A 22,544-nucleotide genomic window follows, 5' to 3' on the forward strand; every position below is an offset into this window, starting at 1 on the left:
TCTTCTGCAGCCTCTGCTGCTGATACCCAGGCAAACAGGGTCTGGAGTGGACCTCAAGCAATCTCCAACAGACCTACAGCTGAGGGTCCTGACTGTTAGAAGGAAAACTATCAAACAGGAAGGACACCTACACCAAAACCCCATCAGTACATCCCCATCATCAAAGACCAGAGGCAGATAAAACCACAAAGATGGGGAAAAAGCAGGGCAGAAAAGCTGGAAATTCAAAAAATAAGAGCGCATCTCCCCCGGCAAAGGAGCGCAGCTCATCGCCAGCAACAGATCAAAGCTGGACGGAGAATGACTTTGACGAGATGAGAGAAGAAGGCTTCAGTCCATCAAATTTCTCAGAGCTAAAGGAGGAATTACGTACCCAGCACAAAGAAACTAAAAATCTTGAAAAAAAAAGTGGAAGAATTGATGGCTAGAGTAATTAATGCAGAGAAGGTCCTAAACGAAATGAAAGAGATGAAAACCATGACACGAGAAATACGTGACAAATGCACAAGCTTCAGTAACCGACTCGATCAACTGGAAGAAAGAGTATCAGCGATTGAGGATCAAATGAATGAAATGAAGCGAGAAGAGAAACCAAAAGAAAAAAGAAGAAAAAGAAATGAACTAAGCCTGCAAGAAGTATGGGATTATGTAAAAAGACCAAATCTACGTCTGATTGGGGTGCCTGAAAGTGAGGGGGAAAATGGAACCAAGTTGGAAAACACTCTTCAGGATATCATCCAGGAGAACTTCCCCAACCTAGTAGGGCAGGCCAACATTCAAATCCAGGAAATACAGAGAACGCCACAAAGATACTCCTCGAGAAGAGCAACTCCAAGACACATAATTGCCAGATTCACCAAAGTTGAAATGAAGGAAAAAATCTTAAGGGCAGCCAGAGAGAAAGGTCGGGTTACCCACAAAGGGAAGCCCATCAGACTAACAGCAGATCTCTCGGCAGAAACTCTCCAAGCCAGAAGAGAGTGGGGGCCAATATTCAACATTCTTAGAGAAAAGAATTTTAAACCCAGAATTTCATATCCAGCCAAACTAAGTTTCATAAGTGAAGGAGAAATAAAATCCTTTACAGATAAGCAAATGCTTAGAGATTTTGTCACCACTAGGCCTGCCTCACAAGAGACCCTGAAGGAAGCACTAAACATGGAAAGGAACAACCGGTACCAGCCATTGCAAAAACATGCCAAAATGTAAAGACCATCGAGGCTAGGAAGAAACTGCATCAACTAACGAGCAAAATAACCAGTTAATATCATAATGGCAGGATCAAGTTCACACATAACAATCTTAACCTTAAATGTAAATGGACTAAATGCTCCAATTAAAAGACACAGACTGGCAAACTGGATCAAGAGTCAAGACCCATCAGTCTGCTGTATTCAGGAGACCCATCTCACACGCAGAGACACACATAGGCTCAAAATAAAGGGATGGAGGAAGATTTACCAAGCAAATGGAGAACAAAAAAAAGCAGGGGTTGCAATACTAGTCTCTGATAAAACAGACTTTAAACCATCAAAGATCAAAAGAGACAAAGAAGGCCATTACATAATGGTAAAGGGATCAATTCAACAGGAAGAGCTAACTATCCTAAATATATATGCACCCAATACAGGAGCACCCAGATTCATAAAGCAAGTCCTTAGAGACTTACAAAGAGACTTAGACTCCCATACAATAATAATGGGAGACTTCAACACTCCACTGTCAACATTAGACAGATCAACGAGACAGAAAGTTAACAAGGATATCCAGGAATTGAACTCATCTCTGCAGCAAGCAGACCTAATAGACATCTATAGAACTCTCCACCCCAAATCAACAGAATATACATTCTTCTCAGCACCACATCATACTTACTCCAAAATTGACCACGTAATTGGAAGTAAAGCACTCCTCAGCAAATGTACAAGAACAGAAATTATAACAAACTGTCTCTCAGACCACAGTGCAATCAAACTAGAACTCAGGACTAAGAAACTCAATCAAAACCGCTCAACTACATGGAAACTGAACAACCTGCTCCTGAATGACTACTGGGTACATAACGAAATGAAGGCAGAAATAAAGATGTTCTCTGAAACCAATGAGAACAAAGATACAACATACCAGAATCTCTGGGACACATTTAAAGCAGTGTGTAGAGGGAAATTTATAGCACTAAAGGCCCACAAGAGAAAGCAGGAAAGATCTAAAATTGACACTCTAACATCGCAATTAAAAGAACTAGAGAAGCAAGAGCAAACACATTCGAAAGCTAGCAGAAGGCAAGAAATAACTAAGATCAGAGCAGAACTGAAGGAGATAGAAACACAAAAAACCCTCCAAAAAAATCAATGAATCCAGGAGTTGGTTTTTTGAAAAGATCAACAAAATTGACAGACCACTAGCCAGACTAATAAAGAAGAAAAGAGAGAAGAATCAAATTGACGCAATTAAAAATGATAAAGGGGATATCACCACCGACCCCACAGAAATACAAACTACCATCAGAGAATACTATAAACACCTCTACGCAAATAAACTGGAAAATCTAGAAGAAATGGATAATTTCCTGGACACTTACACTCTTCCAAGACTAAACCAGGAAGAAGTTGAATCCCTGAATAGACCAATAGCAGGCTCTGAAATTGACGCAACAATTAATAGCCTACCAACCAAAAAAAGTCCAGGACCAGATAGATTCACAGCTGAATTCTACCAGAGGTACAAGGAGGAGTTGGTACCATTCCTTCTGAAACTATTCCAACCAATAGAAAAAGAGGGAATCCTCCCTAACTCATTTTATGAGGCCAACATCATTCTGATACCAAAGCCTGGCAGAGACACAACAAAAAAAGAGAATTTTAGACCAATATCCCTGATGAACATCGATGCAAAAATCCTCAATAAAATACTTGCAAACCGGATTCAGCAACACATCAAAAAGCTTATCCACCATGATCAAGTGGGCTTCATCCCTGGGATGCAAGGCTGGTTCAACATTCGCAAATCAATAAACATAATCCAGCATATAAACAGAACCAAAGACAAGAACCACATGATTATCTCAATTGATGCAGAAAAGGCTTTTGACAAAATTCAACAGCCCTTCATGCTAAAAACGCTCAATAAATTCGGTATTGATGGAACGTACCTCAAAATAATAAGAGCTATTTATGACAAACCCACAGCCAATATCATACTGAATGGGCAAAAAACTGGAAAAATTCCCTTTGAAAACTGGCACAAGACAGGGATGCCCTCTCTCACCACTCCTATTCAACATAGTGTTGGAAGTTCTGGCTAGGGCAATCAGGCAAGAGAAAGAAATCAAGGGTATTCAGTTAGGAAAAGAAGAAGTCAAATTGTCCCTGTTTGCAGATGACATGATTGTATATTTAGAAAACCCCATTGTCTCAGCCCAAAATCTCCTTAAGCTGATAAGCAACTTCAGCAAAGTCTCAGGATACAAAATTAATGTGCAAAAATCACAAGCATTCTTATACACCAGTAACAGACAAACAGAGAGCCAAATCAGGAATGAACTTCCATTCACAATTGCTTCAAAGAGAATCAAATACCTAGGAATCCAACTTACAAGGGATGTAAAGGACCTCTTCAAGGAGAACTACAAACCACTGCTCAGTGAAATCAAAGAGGACACAAACAAATGGAAGAACATACCATGCTCATGGATAGGAAGAATCAATATCGTGAAAATGGCCATACTGCCCAAGGTAATTTATAGATTCAATGCCATCACCATCAAGCTACCAACGAGTTTCTTCACAGAATTGGAAAAAACTGCTGTAAAGTTCATATGGAACCAAAAAAGAGCCCGCATCTCCAAGACAATCCTAAGTCAAAAGAACAAAGCTGGAGGCATCACGCTACCTGACTTCAAACTATACTACAAGGCTACAGTAACCAAAACAGCATGGTACTGGTACCAAAACAGAGATATAGACCAATGGAACAGAACAGAGTCCTCAGAAATAATACCACACATCTACAGCCATTTGATCTTTGACAAACCTGAGAGAAACAAGAAATGGTGAAAGGATTCCCTATTTAATAAATGGTGCTGGGAAAATTGGCTAGCCATAAGTAGAAAGCTGAAACTGGATCCTTTCCTTACTCCTTATACGAAAATTAATTCAAGATGGATTAGAGACTTAAATGTTAGACCTAATACCATAAAAATCCTAGAGGAAAACCTAGGTAGTACCATTCAGGACATAGGCATGGGCAAAGACTTCATGTCTAAAACACCAAAAGCAACGGCAGCAAAAGCCAAAATTGACAAATGGGATCTAATTAAATTAAAGAGCTTCTGCACAGCAAAAGAAACTACCATCAGAGTGAACAGGCAACCTACAGAATGGGAGAAAATTTTTGCAATCTACTTATCTGACAAAGGGCTAATATCCAGAACCTACAAAGAACTCAAACAAATTTACAAGAAAAAAACAAACAACCCCATCAAAAAGTGGGCAAATGATATGAACAGACATTTCTCAAAAGAAGACATTCATACAGCCAACAGACACATGAAAAAATGCTCATCATCACTGGCCATCAGAGAAATGCAAATCAAAACCACAATGAGATACCATCTCACACCAGTTAGAATGGCGATCATTAAAAAGTCAGGAAACAACAGGTGCTGGAGAGGATGTGGAGAAATAGGAACACTTTTACACTGTTGGTGGGATTGTAAACTAGTTCAACCATTATGGAAAACAGTATGGTGATTCCTCAAGGATCTAGAACTAGATGTACCATATGACCCAGCCATCCCATTACTGGGTATATACCCAAAGGATTATAAATTATGCTGCTATAAAGACACATGCACACGTATGTTTATTGCAGCACTATTCACAATAGCAAAGACTTGGAATCAACCCAAATGTCCATCAGTGACAGATTGGATTAAGAAAATGTGGCACATATACACCATGGAATACTATGCAGCCATAAAAAAGGATGAGGTTGAGTCCTTTGTAGGGACTTGGATGCAGCTGGAATCCATCATTCTTAGCAAACTATCACAAGAACAGAAAACCAAACACCGCATGTTCTCACTCATAGGTGGGAACTGAAGAATGAGATCACTCGGACCTAGGAAGGGGAACATCACACACCGGGGCCTATCATGGGGAGGGGGGAGGGGGGAGGGATTGCATTGGGAGTTATACCTGATGTAAATGACGAGTTGATGGGTGCAGCACAGCAACATGGCACAAATATACATATGTAACAAACCTGCACGTTATGCACATGTACCCTACAACTTAAAGTATAATAATAATAAATAAATTTTTTAAAAAATGCAAATGTCCATAAAAAGAACATATTAAAAAAAAAAAAAAAAAGAAAAGATGTTCTTTTCCTCCACTGAATTAGTGTTTGTTTTCTTATTCTTGACTTGTATTCTAGTTGAAAATGCTATGTTATTAATCGTTATATGTATTAAGAGCATTTTCTCTTAGTCTGTCATTTATCTTTTCATTTTCTTCTTTTAAAAAGTAAAAGTTGTAAATTTTGTTTTGATAAGTAAAAGTTTTAAATTAAAAAAAAAATTCACAAGTTTGTATGTTTTATTATCTGACAAGTATTAATTCCATATTAAGCTACTTTTGTAATGTGAATTTATAAGGAGCATTTAAAGCAATCATACAGAAAATATTTAATCTACTTAAAAATTACAGGTGTTGTACTATAATATTTTCATATGCCTAAAACATTTAGAAAAGACATCCACAAATATATAATTAAACAACTGTGAATAATTAAATATTAATCAGTATATATTAACAATGATAGTTTCCTTAATAAACAAAACAAGAGTCAATAGTTATTACTAACTTCTACTAGTTCAACTAAAAGGATTTTTTTCCCTTCAAATCAACCAATTTTATTGAGGAATAGTCCTTTTTTATATTAATGTCAACTAATAATTATACGTTTCACTTATTTATCACTTCACAAGGTTTACAGAGTGCTTTCCATGCATAATAAATATTTTTCAGCCAGTTATATCTTGGTATAGATAACAAAGACAAGTTAAACATTTAAAAACACATAAGCTATAGCAAACTCATCTACAAAATGTTGCAGATTCAAAAAGATTTTAAATATCAGATGTCTCTATTGCATCTTACAATGATTCTACATAAACTCTGTAAAATTTAATTTCACTTAAATTTCCAAGAACTTAGCTTATTTTTCTCAAATAGACACAATCACATGTGTTTCACTGGAATTGGTTTCAAAAGCAGGAAATTGAATATGGTATTATTTTAGGAGAAAGCCCAGTGGACTTGTAACATTCCAAGCTATCAGGGATAATCTCATGACCTAGAGACCAACATTATTACACTGCTTGCCACCTGGGCTGAGATATGTGGAATTACATGGAGAAAGTCCAAACCTTCAACTATCTCTTATTATTAAACTTGCTGATACCACAGGCTAAAATGTCTAAATAAAGAATTAATGAGGACTGGTTATTAATTGCTCATCATTAGATAGTCTCCAAGACTCAATCCTTGGTCTTCAGCTTGGGAGACTAGAACCTTCAGTCAGGGCAGCTGAGATCTAGGGAGTACCAGCATGGAGTGAACACCTGCATCTCCTGAAAGAAACCCTGGATCTCACTTGCCCCTTCCCTGCTACTGTCCAAAGCAGAGGAACCATTTACAGGCGTAGTTATGGAGCACAATCACAAAGCAGCCCACACCTACGTGAGCAAACCTACAAAGACCACACCCCGCCTGCTGAATTTACATCTATTTGCTTTTCAGGACTAGCCAGAGGAATCAGCTTCTCTAGGAAACATTCCTGGATCACCATCCCTTACCTCTGCTTTAGCTGTTACCCCTATATACAACCATGTGCTTCATCCAGTTGGCGCAGGTAATGACGTATTTACGTTTGTATCTTGAACATTACAATATAAAATTCCTTCAAACACAGATGATAATGATTTTACTTTTATGTTCCCAGGCCCACGCCAAGTGCTAGCATATAGTAAGTGCTCAGTAAATGTTTGCTGAATGACGCTACCACTGCCACATAGGGCACGTTTGCCATGTTAATGATTTGGAGGTGAGGAAAAGACCCAATTGGAAGAGACCAACAGCACGTAATGAAAACGCCATGATACAGTCTCCTTAATGCCAGCATGAATGCAGTTTTTACAGCATCAGAAAATATCTTTCAAACCTGTCACCATGGACTAAATAAAATCTTTGTAGGCCTATGTGGGAAGACAATATATCATTTTTTATAATGATAGCATTTTACTGCCATAAACACTTAAAACCAAGGAATCTCATGTTTTAACAAAAACTTCAGAAAATGGCCTATAGTTTTCTGAGATTCCATATTCTATATGTAAAATGTGTTTAAGGCTTTCAAATAATTATATTATTTATTCTCTTTCTAAATAAAACACAATAGTATATTGTTATGGAGTATTTAAAAATTTTACTCTTTATTTTTAACAGAATAATTGATACCACTGACTTAAAAACTCACTGTTTTATATGTGGATCACTCTGAAATAACATTTCATTTTCTTCCTTCAGAAAAATGATGTTCCAAAGAGAAGTTCAGTTTAAAAATATATATGAAGAGATTTCTGATGATGCAAAAACATACACATACTACATTAAAAATATAAAAAGATATCTTACATATACAAGATTAATAAGGTTTTCATGAAAGTAACAGACCTGAAGAAACTTTGAAATCTCTGCAAATGTTCCTGTCATTTATGGAAAACATAAAACACTAATTTACTATCTGTCCCTTTCAACTTTATTCTATTTTTCTAAAGCATCCTCAAAATAACAGGGGGACATTTTGGGGTGAGAGCTGAAATATGTACTTTGGGTATATTTTATAGACAATAGATGTAAACAAGGCAATTATTATCAGAGATTAAAGCAGAAAGACTTGAATTTTGATCACAGGTGCACACAGAATAAAGCTTCATTACGTAGTCAGAAGGCAATGTGCAGCATACACAAAGCACAAAATACAGTCTAATAAATATTCACATGCTTAGGGTGTTTCAATTTAGTTCTTACATGCAACTTTATGAGAGTCTAATGTAAATAAAATGTGTACCAAATGGTTTCTTTTCCCTAAGACAAGGCTATTCAAAACTTCTAAAATCTCTTAATCACTACATATTTTTTACAATGCCAGAGAAGAAAATGAGAAATTATTAATTTTTAAAATTACCCAGCAATTCCATTGCATCATCTTCATTATCAATATCTTCTTCTGTTACAGATGGGGTAGGGCTGTGGATGGACTCAAAAGAATCTTGAGAGAGCATTGCGGCCAGGAGTTTCTTATGTTGCTGTTGCTGCTGTTTTAACCCTTTGTTCTTAGGCTCCATCTTTAAGCTGAAGAAATATTTAAATGTTAATTAGCTGTGATAAGTAAAGAAAATCTACAAACAAATTTCCTTTTGGTTATTTTATTACACACATATGTGGACATGTTACTAAAGTTTTCTCCAAGGATAATGGAAATATCATCTTTCTTGGACACCCATGTGTCTTGCAAAAGAATTCCCAAGTGAGTATGGGGAAACTGATATTTGGCTCACTTAAGAGGGCAGGTGCTAATTTACTCCTACCTACTGTTGCCATGTGGAAATTAAAGTCTACTCGATGAGTCTTCTGATTTTTAAAGAAGAGCTAGAAAGTCCAGATTATTAGTCCTTGATTTACAAAGCAAATGCATGTTAAGGAAAACACTTTCAATGAAATAAATACTTTAAACTATTATATTAAGATCTGATTCCATGCATTCTTTTTGGTGAAAAATTGGATGATTTCTTGGACTACCTCCTAAACTTGTTGAGTTCACCCTCACAGTCTTGTAGGCTGAACCTGTGCCCTTTTTTTGACTCCAGTCATTAATTAAAGGGAGCTCTTCATGCTAAACCCTTGGAAGTTGAAGAGATCATGAAAAGTTTCACACTCAATTGTTGCATATAGATTTTTATGCACAAGAGCTATTTTTAAGCAGATCTAAATATGATGTTTTTAGAATCAGTTTAGCAGACACTTAAGTGCTTGTCATATACCTAGCATTGTGTGAACTGAGCAGAAATAAAACTTTTTAAAAATCATTCTCCTCCACTTTTAAGCAATTCCTTTGAGTCTAGGATATTTTGTCATGTCGGTCTTATCCAGTATCTAGCACATTACCTGGTATTAACAAAAGCAAATGAATACTAAATAAATAAAAATAAAAATTTGAACCTGTCGAAATGACATCATCAATGATCTGAAATTAAATGTATGCTCTTTTGGTTTTAAAAAGAAAGTTGTCTTGGCCAGGCATGGTGGCTCATGCCTGTAATCCCAGCACTTTGGGAGGCCGAGATGGGTGGATTGCTTGAACCCCGGAATAAAAGACCTGCCTGGGCAGCATAGTGAAACCCCATCTCTACAAAAAATTTAAAAGAAATTAGCCGGGCATGGTGGGGAGCACCTGTAGTCCCAGCTACTCAGGAGGCTAAAGTGGGAGGCTCACTTGAACTGGGAGGTGGAGGTTGCAGTGAGCCAAGATAACACCACTACACTCCAGCCTGGGTGACAGAATGAGACTCTGTCTCAAAAAAAAAAAAAAAAAAGACAGAAATTTCTCTCTTCCTGCTGCCATCTTCCCGTACTGCCACAATGGTCCACATGAATGTCCTGGCTGATATTCTCAGGAGCATCCACAATGCTAAAAAGAGAGACAAACACCAGGTTCTTATCAAGTCATGCTCCAAGTCATCGTCCAGTTTCTCACTGTGATGACGAAGCATGGTTCCACGGGCGAATCTGAAATCATTGATGATCACAGAGTTGGAAAGATTGTTGTGAACCTTGCAGGCAGGCTAAACAAGTGTGGAGTGATCAGCCCCAGGTTTCATGTGCAACTCAAAGATCTAAAAAAATGGCAGCATAATCTGCTCCCATCTGACCAGTTTGGTTTCATTGTACTGACAACCTCAGCTGGCACTGTGGACCACAAAGAAGCAAGACGAAAACACACAGGAGGGAAAATCCTGGGATTCTTTTTCTAGGGATGTAATACATACTTACAAATAAAATGCATCAAGGGGAAACAAAAAAGAAATTTGTTTTGGATTGAACTTGTACGAAAAAAGGAATTAAGAAATTTATAAGTTATGAGGTATAATTTTTGTGTGTTTTAGATATTTTCAAGACTTCTGTTCTTTGGTTTCTTTGCCAGATGACGTATAAATCAATTAAAATTATTTATGCTTAAATTTGCATGTTAGATTATTTCTAAATTACTAAATTTGATTTATTTTCCATCATACCTATCACTAGTTGAATTTACGGCATATATTTGTATATTCGCTTGTTTACTGCTTGTCTCTTTCTGCCAATAGAAAAAATTCTAAAAGGAAGGAGACCATTTCCAGGTTTTATTCACAGATATGTTAGAAGCAATTATGAGTTTTAATGGAAAGAAAACTTCTTAATGGGCAGTGAATTTAGCTTTTATTTTAATATTTCATACACATTTCTAAATTATAAAATTTTCTCTTTATTTTATGACATATTTTCAATCTAATAACCGTGTTCACTTAAGAAATAAAGCCAATTCACCAGATCTACAGTATTTATGGATATTATTTTGTTTCAATAAGGTGGTTCAGCTGTAGAGGAACTTCATTAGGCTTCAAGGCCTGATGAGCCTATTTATAAATTCACATTACAATTTAACAAGTAATTTTAGAAAATCTATTACTCAGCTACTGCAAAGTTTAATTAAGATGGCTTAAAATAAGATTATATAGGCTTATTAAACTCAATTTTTGTTTACATTTATATTATAAATGTGGGATTATTTTTAATAACTCTAAATGTGCAATGAATGTATATGTTTTCCCACTAAATAGCTAGGCAAGCCATAGGAATTGATACCAATTGGTAGGATTTGACAATCACAGAAAACCTTCAATCATTTCCCAACACATTCACCTCTCTCTTTGGTGAATTCCTCTCACTTTTCTTGCTCAAATGCTTTAATTTCTTTCTTAAGCACTCAATTCTGAAGTGCTTTGAGAATCTAAGAAAGATGTGGCAGGACTCCATGTTAGTATCTCTTGTCTTATTCTACTAGTTTCCCTTTATCACCCTCACAATTTCTTTTCTAACTATCACTTAATGCTTCAGGTGTCATTTGTATCAAGCTATTTGTAATGTACGTCTTGACCTCTTCATACAACGTCATGTTTGGGGGACCTACGGGAAGAAGTTCACATACAGTACATCATTAAAAAAAGGGGGTAAGCTTCTACCCATAAAGCTCTCAAGGTTTATTATGTCATTTATTTAAGTCCTTCTAATCTAATGGTGAAATTCTAGCCTATCATGTGTCTATTATTCTGCAGGAAAAGGAAAGCTGGCTATGTAACAAAGATGGAGCATTGCAGTAGCCATTTGAGTAAGACTTAATACACAATAGAGAAAAATTGAGATAGAAAAGGCTGCAAGAAATAAAGATAAGACTATAAACAGTTCTTCTTGTCAATAAGCTTTATTTAGCAGATGCCTAGCGTCAGCCTGTGCCTTTGTCACTCATGTAACAGATGTTAAATGACAACAAAAATGTGCCAGCCCCAGTGGAGAGGGTGGGGTGAAAAATGGATGGAGTCATGCTTGAAAATTAAGCTTTCTCTTTCAGGAGTCTAGGATATGATTTTGTCAGTTGGTCATTAAAGTATAGTACAGGTTCATTTCTATTTAAGTGTAAAAGCTAATACTATAGTTACAGACTCTGGAGTCATTAAAAAATTTTCTCCAACCCTTTCTGCTTGATCCAAATCAAATCTAATGCTGTGTGAGTTGCTGGTATAAATTCAAAAATCCTGTTTTGCATTAGGAGATGGAGAAAATATAGTTTCTAGCCCATAGTTTACTGCTGTTCTTGAAATTTAATTCAGATATGCATGCATTCTTTCTATTCTAATGGGGGCACCTGAGCAGAATTTCACCAGCTCTTTTCTGTCATAGTGTAATACCTCAATTTATAATTTAAAGACAGAAAAATAAAGAAAAAAATTAAGACAAACATTTAAGAGACATGTTCATGGACTGAGTTTTCTAGGTAAGGGAGTCCACTAGGATTAGAGAAAAAGTTCTCCCTTATTGAGTATTCAAGCAGGAATAAGAGCTCACTGAAGCTAGGAAGAAAATAGAAGCACTAACACTTGCAATAAATAGTTCTGATTATTATTATGACTAAATGAAAGTAAAATGAAAGTTGACATTTCTCAATTTTACATTTAAGAACTAAAGATTTACCAATGAATAAAGATAAAGGTCTAGTAGGTTTTATAAGCCTGGTATTAAAAAAATTACTCTCATTGACAGATGAAATTGATCTGGCATTTCACAAAGAAGGTAAATGGATCTTTATAAATGGTTTTCTTCTCCTCTTACAAGACACTTCAACTATTTAAATAATTTAAAAGTTATTTCTTATGGAAATAGAATCAATTTTCTATAGGCCTGAAGCACATTAATGAGTATTCTGAATTTCCTTCCCTCCAGCCAAGTGATAAGTCACCACAAAGAACCCCTGAAAGCTATTACATTGTAGAAAATACAATTTTCTCCTTGACAAAGAATAGTTACTGGTTGCTGCTAAATTTAACATAGAAAATACCAAGTTACTGTGGCTATGCTATGCATAGGAAAAACTCTTCTGTGATGGCCAGCTGGTAACACTCACAGAAAGCTTAAGCTCCTGTCCCATTTCCATTCATGAGTATTTGTTTTCACAGTCTTGTCTAAGCCATGCCTCCTATGACATTTTTCATCCCAGATACTTTGCAGAAGTTTTCATTTTTGTTTTGAGTTTTACTCATTGCAACTGGTATTACAAAAAAAAATTACTCTGAATATAGTTTTCCCAATAAATAAGATCTGGACAATTCAACATTAATTCACTATTACCAGCACATGGGCACTTAAGGTAAACTTCCTGCCACCATTTTGAGCATCAGGGGTCTGAGTGAAATGAAAGTATAGACTTTCACATTTACAAATAATGGTAGTTTCAAAAATTATACAAAGAAAATATTAATAAATATATTCAATCATAGTTATCAACTCTAAACTTTAATCGTTCTAACTAAGGTTTCTCTCTCTTTATGGTCAATATTAACTTTGCCTCCTATGGTCTATTATACATTTAATACTTTTATTATCCCTGATGATTAACAATATCTTTCTGGTACATCAGAAGTCCCCCCTCTCCAATTCTTAACAGCCAGCCACTCTCTGTTCAGTATTATAGTAGGTCTTGACTGGCAGCATATCCTTGAAATTATTTCTCTATTTGGTTTCAGTAGCAAAGACATGGTGATCTAGATTTGAAGAAAAAAAATCAACACCAAAACCCCAAAGCAGGTCTGAAACCCTCATTTTAAGAGATAGCAATTGATGTTTGTATCCTATGTATAGACTAACATAATTTTCATAAAAAATTACTAAAAGGGATTTCATAAAAACCACTTGGGTTTATTTTCCCTTTACCTTTTAATGACTAGTAATATAGAATCTCAGCAGACAGCTAGCTCATCTCACCTTCCTGCAGGGCTAGAGCCACTATCTTCACTTTCCCATTGGTCATTTTTGCTTCTTGGAATTGGAGGCTGTAGCATTTCAGCGGCAAGGGGATCAGCATCATTTTCTTCTCTACCAATCCATTCTCCAATCACACGGGGCCTCAGAATAGAAGAATTAAATGCCACTGTTTCCTGAAGAGAAGAAAAGAATATGCTGTCTTAGATGACTTTTTTCTTATTAACAGGACAACAGGGAAATAAAGTTGCCTAGAGATTTGACTGTCAAATGCTTTTTGTCTTTCTGAATTGAAATAAAACTTCAGTTTCCTCCAACTCTACTAGATAGTTTGTTCTATGTGATTTATGTTAATTCCTGAGGTCACTGTGATAAAGGACCCAGGAGTGAAATCTTTGCTTTGAATTTGGAAGGCTGCATGTGTGCTCTCAGGAAAGAGGTGTGGGATGAGCATTCAAGGCAGAAGGAAGAGTGTGTTGTAAACAGGGCGGCCCACATAGGGAGACAGCTTGGTGTCACTGCTGGGAAATAGTAAATAATGGCCCAGGTGGAAACTGGGTTGGGGTCAGGGGACAGGGACAAGAAGAGATAGGGCTCGAAGGGCGTATTGCTTCCAATTGCAAAGCATTTTAGACATTTCGGGATCCAGTAGAAATTCGAAACAGGGCAATATCAATGGCAGATATATTATACTAATTCAACAAATGTTAGTAATCTGTTTTCATAGACTAGGATACGATACAGCTATTAAAATGCTACTGTAGCAGAATACAGAATACATGTAATTGCTAGCGATTTTTTGTTATGTGAAAAAAGGACAAGTTAAAAAGCAATACTCATAGTATAATCTAGCTTTTGTTTAAAAAATTCATATGAGTGTATATCCGTTTCTCGTTCACTAATTCATTCATTTCTTCATTCTCTAACCTTTATTAAGACTTGCTACAGGCAAAGAACTGCTTGCTTGCTGAGGAAAACAATGGTGAATAAGATCACAATGTAATAGTGCCTTTATCTGAATGAAGGAACTACAGGTGATTTTAGTTTCTTCTTTTTGCATTGCAACATCATTTCTACATTCTACAGTAAATATGAGAAAATATATTTTTAATGCCTCTTCAGCTGAAAAATATAGGCCTTGCTTAAATATGTTTAGTGATAAATTTTACTATTACAATAGTCTTGAACAGTTCTTTAAAAATTCAGACGGTGGGACAGGCGTGGTGGCTCACGCCTGTAATCCCGGCACTTTGGGAGGCCGAGGCAGGCAGATCATGAAGTCAGGAGATGGAGACCATCCTGGCTAACACGGTGAAACCCCATCTCTACTAAAAACACAAAAACAAAAAATGAGCCAGGCGTGGTGGCAGGTGCCTGTAGTCCCAGCTACTCAGGAGGCTGAGGCAGGAGAATGACGTGAACCTGGGAGGCGGAGCTTGCAGTGAGCCGAGATCATGCCCCTGCACTCCAGCCTGGGCAACAGAGCAAGACTCTGTCTTAAAAACAAAAATAAAATAAAAAAATAAAAAAAATTACAAATTCAGATGGTGTTCTGAGTCTTCAGACTTCACAACATACTCTACATTTCAGTACAGAATATAATGCAATATAATCTTATAATAATACAATATAATATATAATCAACATACAAATATAATACCAAAAGCAACACATGAAATACGATTTAGGACATATTTGATAAGCATTTCTCCAAGTAATAGCAAGTGACAGAAAGGAACTAGATATCTTAATTTTAATCCAACCTACATGAAAATATAGCAGATACATTTTAGAACCAGTGTTTGTAAAACTTAGCAGGTAATCTGAACTCTTTCTATACTTACATTCCCCACATCAGAAAATTAAAGCACTACAATGGATTTCAGCTGTAAAATAATGCAATCAAATGAATGTTTTAAAAAAATCAGAAGGGCATGTGCATTTGCCATAATTTAATATTATTTGAAGTACAGAAATTAAAATTAACAATACTGTTCAATTTTAAATGTATATTTACTTTTGAAAGCAGATGATTGTGAAGACATGTTTTTGAATTTAAAAATCTATAAACAGATTTACAACTTCAGAATACTTTTCCATCTGTGAGACTTTACAATGTTACTTATTTCTTGAATTTCATTTTCTCCAATTTTAAAATGGGGATGATAAGAATTATAAAGCCTATTGTATCAAATGAATTAGTAAATAACATAGTTAAACCATAAAATTCTTCCCCCTCTACCCCCCGGTGAAAGACCATTTTTTAAAATTTGTTTTGCTTTAATTTTCAAACCCTCAGGACCAATATTTTCATAAAAAACGATGAAAACCAATAATCATAAACAACAATCTTTACAAAACAAAGTCATATAAAACATAAGCCAAGGGTTTTAAATTTGTTTTCATTCAACAAATATCGGATTGCTACAAAATTCACTAAATACTCACTCTCAATTTCTATACTTCTTTTATTGGAGAATAGCAAAAGTAATTTAACAGGCTCTGCGTTGTGGGCTTTTAAAATAGAATTGCTGTGTGTCACTGTGTATTGAATGTTGTGTGTGGATGTATTCTCAGTGAGCTGAGGTCTCTGAGAAAAAAACTATTATATATACACTCATATTTGTGTATTTGTGATTTAATTTCCATAACTTTTCAAAAGTAATACAGGTGTGTTCTTCATCTCCTGACTGACCAGAAAGTACTGTATGTTGCATGATGTAAGTGCCCAAGTTTATGTTTATGTTTAAAATTAAGTCAGCAATGGGCACTATTACTTTAAATGTCAAGGTCTCATACAAAAAGACCAAAGAAAGCTAAAGAATCCGATACTTCAAACAATCACTTATATTAAATGGGAAAGCTAAGCCTTAGATCTGCATCTTTTAATTCTTACTTTAATATGCTTGATCATAGTTTTACAATAAATGCATACCAGAAATGACTCACACAATATTTTTCATTTTGAAGCACATTTTATCATCGTACAATGTATGAGAAAAGAATAAAACCAGACCCTTGATTGCCACTGTTCTTTAAATCACAATTTATGTAACATATTCCCCTGTATCTACCACTTTTTTTTGCATACTTACAATTTTTTTTTTTTTTTTTTTGAGATGGAGTCTTGCTCTGTCGCTGGCTGGAGTGCAGTGGCGCAATCTTGGCTAACTGCAACCTCTGCCTCCCAGATTCAAGTGATTCCCTCGCCTCGGCCTCCCAAATAGCTGGGACTACAGGTGTGCACCACCATGCCCAGCTAATTTTTGTATTTTTAGTAGAGATGGGCTTTCACCATGTTGGCCAGGATGGTCTCGATCTCTTGACCTTGTGATCCACCCACTTTGGCCTCCCAAAGTGCTGGGATTACTTTCGTGAACCACTGCGCCCGGCCACAAATTGTAATGCTAAATCAAAAGTCAACAACCGAATGTTCATTAAATCTACCTTGGACTTTGAGTTTGGAGAGTTGGCATCTTTTTCTGGCTTGATATACTAGAGGCTGTCTGCTATTTAAGGCCTTAAAGGGAGGGTCAGGGGAAGCACATTGAATGTATTTAGTCTATGATCCATATTCTAAAGGTTTTTCATTGCTATTCTGTTTATTTTGAGGGAAAAGATACAAACATGGAAAGTACAAAATAAGATTATATATAACTGTATATATATATAAAAATGGCCCCACATGTGTGTTTTGTAATTAAATATACTAGTTCGGAGAAGAGGAAGCTGAAGCTCAACATGGACCAGATTCAGCAGTGGTAGTCTCACCGAGGGACATGACCAAACTTCAATATAAATTGTGCTTTCTTCCTTTTTTAAATTTTGGATTCAGGAGATGTACATGTAGGGTTGTTTCATGGGTATATTGGGTGATGCTGAGGTTTGGGACACAGATAAACCATAAAATTCTGTGTATAAGCCAGATACAATTATTTAAGAGTGTGGACTGTATTCAAATCATTTCTATATATTTGATGTATCACTGTGGAACGCACAAATTGAGTAAGAATAGATACATGGTAGTCAATAAGGGCAGAGTAACATAACAGGGAATTGACAGTGCAGTTTTTATCCTATAAAGTTTCATTATATATATATTATATTTAAAAGGTTGAATAATTAATTCAATGTTATTAATCTCATTTACATATGGGGCAGAATTGGGCTTGGAGATTTGTCTAACTATAGGCTCAAAGTAGATGGGACTTGAAACACAGAAATGAACAAAGAAATTGACCACTGGAACAACAGAAATAGATGAGTTTAGGCACTGTAAGTCAAAGAGTGAAGAAGGTTTTAGAGTTGGGTATGAACAGAAAGTTGAGAGCAGTACAAAATCAGAACGAACTCCTTGGTTGCTTACTAGGAAATCAAATGCAACGGTAGATGTACTGCTATTGAAAAGTAGAGCACAGAGAGAGAATAAATGGTGTGATATTCAGGATGTTTAACTCCACCTGGCATAGAAATTTAGTAAGAAATAGCTGACAAGCAAAGCAATAACAAGAGCTGCAAACAAGAGTCAGAGGAGTTAGGAAGTGAATCTTTTACAGGTGAAAAATGGGGCTCTACTATTTTTATTTTTCTAAATTCACAAAGCTCTTTATATTCCTCCGATTCTGGTGCTGATGAAAAATTGTTAGCAAAGAGCACTTTCTCCTTTTAAAAATTTATATATATCTGAAAAAAATTGAATATAGCCTTTTTAAACATAGTAGATCAAAGTAGTAGAGTTTTGGTTATATTATTTATATTTGCCTAAGCTAAGTAAACATCCTTCCATAGATCTTTATGAAAGGGTTTTAGTGAAGAGAGCAGTTCTAAACACTTCATATAACACAGAAAATCCATGGCAAAAGTAATTTTAAAATGCAAATGACTTAAAAATTATTTGAAAATATTTTAAATACATGGGTAAAAAACATTTAAAATTTCAGAGATAAACTTTTAAAATCCTTATTATTCTTTAGTAATGTAAAAATACATGTTCCTTTGCCCTTTCAAGTATAGAGGTCCCTAGGTTTTGAGGTTCTTAAGCAAGTCAGCATAACTTTAATAAGAAAAGCAGACAGGACGTGGATTATAGGTAGATTACACACCTGTAATCCTAGCACTTTGGAAGGCCCAGGCAGGTGGATCACTTGAGGTCAGGAGTTTGAGACCAGACTGACCAACACTGTGAAATCCCATCTCTACTAAAAATAAAAAAAATTAGCTGGGTGTGTTGGCACATGCCTATAATCTCAGCTACTCAGGAGGCTGACGCAAGAGTATCACTTGAACCTGGGAGGAGGAGGTTGCAATGAGCCAAGATCACACCACTGCACTCCAGCCTGGGTGACAGAACAAGACTCCATCTCAAATAAATAAATAAATAAATAAATAAATAGCATTCCCAGTCAAAAATTCTTTCAAAGCTTACAAATTTCTGCAGTATGGCTTATCAGCAAGAAGCTCACCTATCCAGGAAGTAGTTACCTTGTCCTAGGCTCTCTCTCCAAGAAGTCTGCTTTCAGTGGTTAATCCAAGAGTTCAACTACTATGACCACTGGTTCTCAGCACACTTGATTTTACTCCAAGTTATCTGACTCTATTTCCTCTTGTTAATAAAACTGGATGTTTATGGAAGGCTGAGATCATGTCTTAAACTCCTTTGCTCTCCTCATAATAAATAGCGTAATTCTGATTTCATGAAAATAAACTATTTTGAATGAATTTTAAAATCCTCAAGAATGAAAAACAGGGCATATGCAGTGAACTACGAAGTATCTCTACATCTAACTAAAATCATGTAAATGATTCCCAGACAACACTGATTAATGTACTTCTTAAGCCATATCAGAAGAATGTCTACAAGATGGTCATTTTTTTAATGAAATATTTCTTATAAACTCTTAAGGTTTGGATAAATTATTTTGATCCTGCTATTTCAAAAAAGGAAGTTTTGGAGCACAATTCTGTTACACAAACACATTAGATGTTTGGAATAGATAATAAACATCCTTAAAATAATATACACATTGAATTCAAGTTAGGGATTAAAGATGGTAATGTAAGCAGGCTGTTAGCTCTTTTCCCACTAGCTCTTATTCTTTGTAATAATTACTGTGAACTGATTCATACATAGCACAATTTGTGTGTACTGGCTGAAGGCCAGTACATCACATCAGCAGTTGAAAAGAGTATTCAAAGAATTTTTAATCTTTAATGATATTTACTTAACAGCATATATTCTTCTCTAAAATTTTACATTACATTCAGTGAAAAACCTGGAACCATTTGTGTCTTACTAGTCAACATGTTAAAACTGTAATATGAACAATGTAAAATGAGAAAATTGCTTTTATTTTACTCAGAACATATTAATGAGATAATTGTGGCTCTCAAGATTTGTTACTAAGTTTCAACTTTGTTTGCATATACTTTTCACAATATCAATTATGAATGGAGTACAAGGACATAAGATCATTTGGGTTTACACTGCTTTAAGATGGTTAACGTTGGAAAGTTTATGAAACACAGGCCAATCTTACTGATTTGTATCTACCCACACTTAAGTGGTGAAGATGAGAAATTATCTTCTATATCTCATAGCATGTAATTTACATAGAGTAGCTGGAGAAAGAAGGAAAAAGGGGAGGGCTGTAGGCATTACAGGAAAAAGACAAAAAGAAACCCAAATAAGTGAGGTCAAATCTCAGAACTCAGGTCCTATTCCTACATTGTTTAGAAAGGCTTCCCAAATAATTAAACTACTTTTTGAAAATCATATCACTGACAAAAACTGTATATATTTAAGGTGTACAATGTGATTTTTTAATGTACATATATAGCATGAAATGATTACAATAATCTAGCTAATTAAAATAATTAAACTACTTTTTATCATGTGCACTTAGTATATTGAACATGTATACACTATTCAATTGTTTCAATGCCAACTTTCTCATTCTAACTCATATCTGTTCCATTCCCCTCTGTTCATTTTGTTTGCTGATTCCCATAATCTCTTCCTTAAAATTATCTCCTACTATAAAATTACACTCCCCTCCTCAATGAACTTCTATTTTCTTTTATTTCTCTTATTGTGTTTCTGCCTGGTCCACAAATACCCCAACTCCAACTATTTGGATAACTGTTACACTGTTGAATGAAAATAAGACCCATTATTGAAAAAAATTTTACAGACTACAAAAGCCCAGTTACAAAAGCCAGATAGCCACGTCCTATAGGCTAGAAAAGCAAATTATATGCTATCTTAATAAATAATTTTAATAATTTTTGCACTGATATTTCTTCTCATATTATGGGCTAGATATTCTGAAAACACTCAATCTTCAAAATATTTAATACTTCTAGCTGAAATGGAACAAAACATCATTTGAATGCAAAGCTTAGGAGAAAAGGACTTGTGGGAAAAGAGGAGAAATCATCAGAAGGGAAATCCAAGTCCAGACTGAAAATGAGAGGGAGCTGATGCAAGCAGCTGTCCTGTGCACATTGACAGATCCCTGGTTGCCTGGAGCCTTTGCCTTGCATGATAATGCCATTAGTGGGTGGTAGAATAATAGACTTAATGATCCTGATTCTTCACCTTCCTGCATCTGAGACAGTCAGGTGGGAGGGGGTCCTCAGAAAAACCCCAACCAGCCTGAGCACTGGGGTGGAGACACAGAGGTTCACAACATTTGCAGCAGGGAGGAGCCCAGCCACTCCTCATCCTGTGTAGAACCTGGGATCTGAACTGTGAGGTGGGAAGCACTCTAGCAGGGACTCTGGCCTAGCAAGAGTCCCTGTTTCCACCTTTTATTCCTTTTTCACCCAATAAAACCCTGTCTTACTCACCAATCAAATTGTCTGGAAGCCTGAATTTTCATGGCCGTGGGACAAAGAACCCCATCTTTACCTGAACTAAGGAAAAGTCCTGCAACATTTTTGACGCCCAACATGGGGCTTGAGAAATGGTGAATAAAATGGGTACTCAAAATTTCTTCCTGTTGCTTCTAAGCCTATTCATCCTCAGACTTCTGAGGGTAGTGGAAACCATACCCCCAACCCCCATCACTCCCAGGCCTTTTCATGGCCTTTTCCTTCCTTTTTTGGGACAGACCAGCAAGCAGCAACTCCCTGTCACTCCCTGCTCCCTGCTGGGGCTGGGATCACATGACCCAAAGGTCCCATACAGTCAACTTGCTGGTTCCCAGCCATGTGATGTAACAGTGTTCCCCTTCCCAGGCCAAGGGGTTCAGCTTTATTGGACAGTAATTAAGCATTTCTCCTGGTGGAGGAACCACTTGCATAAGAATAAGAGGTTCCCAGGCATATTTAAGCTGTTTTTTCTGTTTGTTTGTTTTTCTTCTCCTTCTCTACATCATCAGCAGTTAACTTTTATTTTTTATTCCTTTTAGAAGATGTTTTTACTAGGCCAGACCTCAGAAATATCACTGTTTATATTCTCTGCAAAGTTTTGATTTGAAATCAAGCCTCTGTCTTGTTTTACATCCTGAGGGCATGGCTTGTAACTCCAGTGGCAAGGCTTTGTTTAGCAATCCTACCTTAGAGAATAAGTTCCTTTCTGGTTTGACATCTGCATGTACTCCTAGCCCTGTCTCTTCAAGGATGCCACCCAGTAACTAGGTTTTCTTCCTCCTGTCTGTGTCTGTACTGTGTATGATGCCTGTAATAAGACCTCCTAATTAATTTGGCCTAAAGAAAGACAAGCGCTTGGATCAAGTAGTTTTTCAAGGGGAGCTAAAAGCTGCAGTACCTTTCAGTTCATGTGACTTTAATCTTTCAGAAATAAAAACAGCCTTAAAGATTATTGGTAAAATGCAGGGATCATTAAAATGTAATGTAGGTGAACTAAAATATGCAGGTCAGATGCAAAGTTTGCTAAATGTTTTG

At 36.0% G+C, this 22,544-nt stretch overlaps 1 protein-coding gene and 1 pseudogene across 4 annotated transcripts in view; one reads left to right on the forward strand and one right to left on the reverse strand.

Moving 5' to 3' along the window:
• The window catches only part of C8H8orf34 (chromosome 8 C8orf34 homolog), a 480,177-nt gene that overhangs the window by 286,259 nt on the left and 171,374 nt on the right, over window positions 1–22,544 (reverse strand). For 3 of the 4 annotated variants that reach the window (XM_050800254.1, XM_050800253.1, XM_050800252.1), the window contains 2 exons: window positions 13,641–13,813; window positions 8,254–8,420 (listed from right to left, as the gene is read on the reverse strand). In XM_050800254.1, the coding sequence (XP_050656211.1) occupies window positions 8,254–8,420; window positions 13,641–13,813 (340 nt within the window). Of the gene's footprint in view, window positions 1–7,763; window positions 8,421–13,640; window positions 13,814–22,544 lie in introns of those variants that run through there. The other variant, XM_050800255.1, reaches the window with a different exon arrangement.
• LOC126960579 (40S ribosomal protein S15a-like) lies at window positions 9,708–10,099 on the forward strand (annotated as a pseudogene).

This window comes from Macaca thibetana, chromosome 8 (assembly GCF_024542745.1).
Source record: "Macaca thibetana thibetana isolate TM-01 chromosome 8, ASM2454274v1, whole genome shotgun sequence".
NCBI lineage: Eukaryota > Metazoa > Chordata > Mammalia > Primates > Cercopithecidae > Macaca > Macaca thibetana.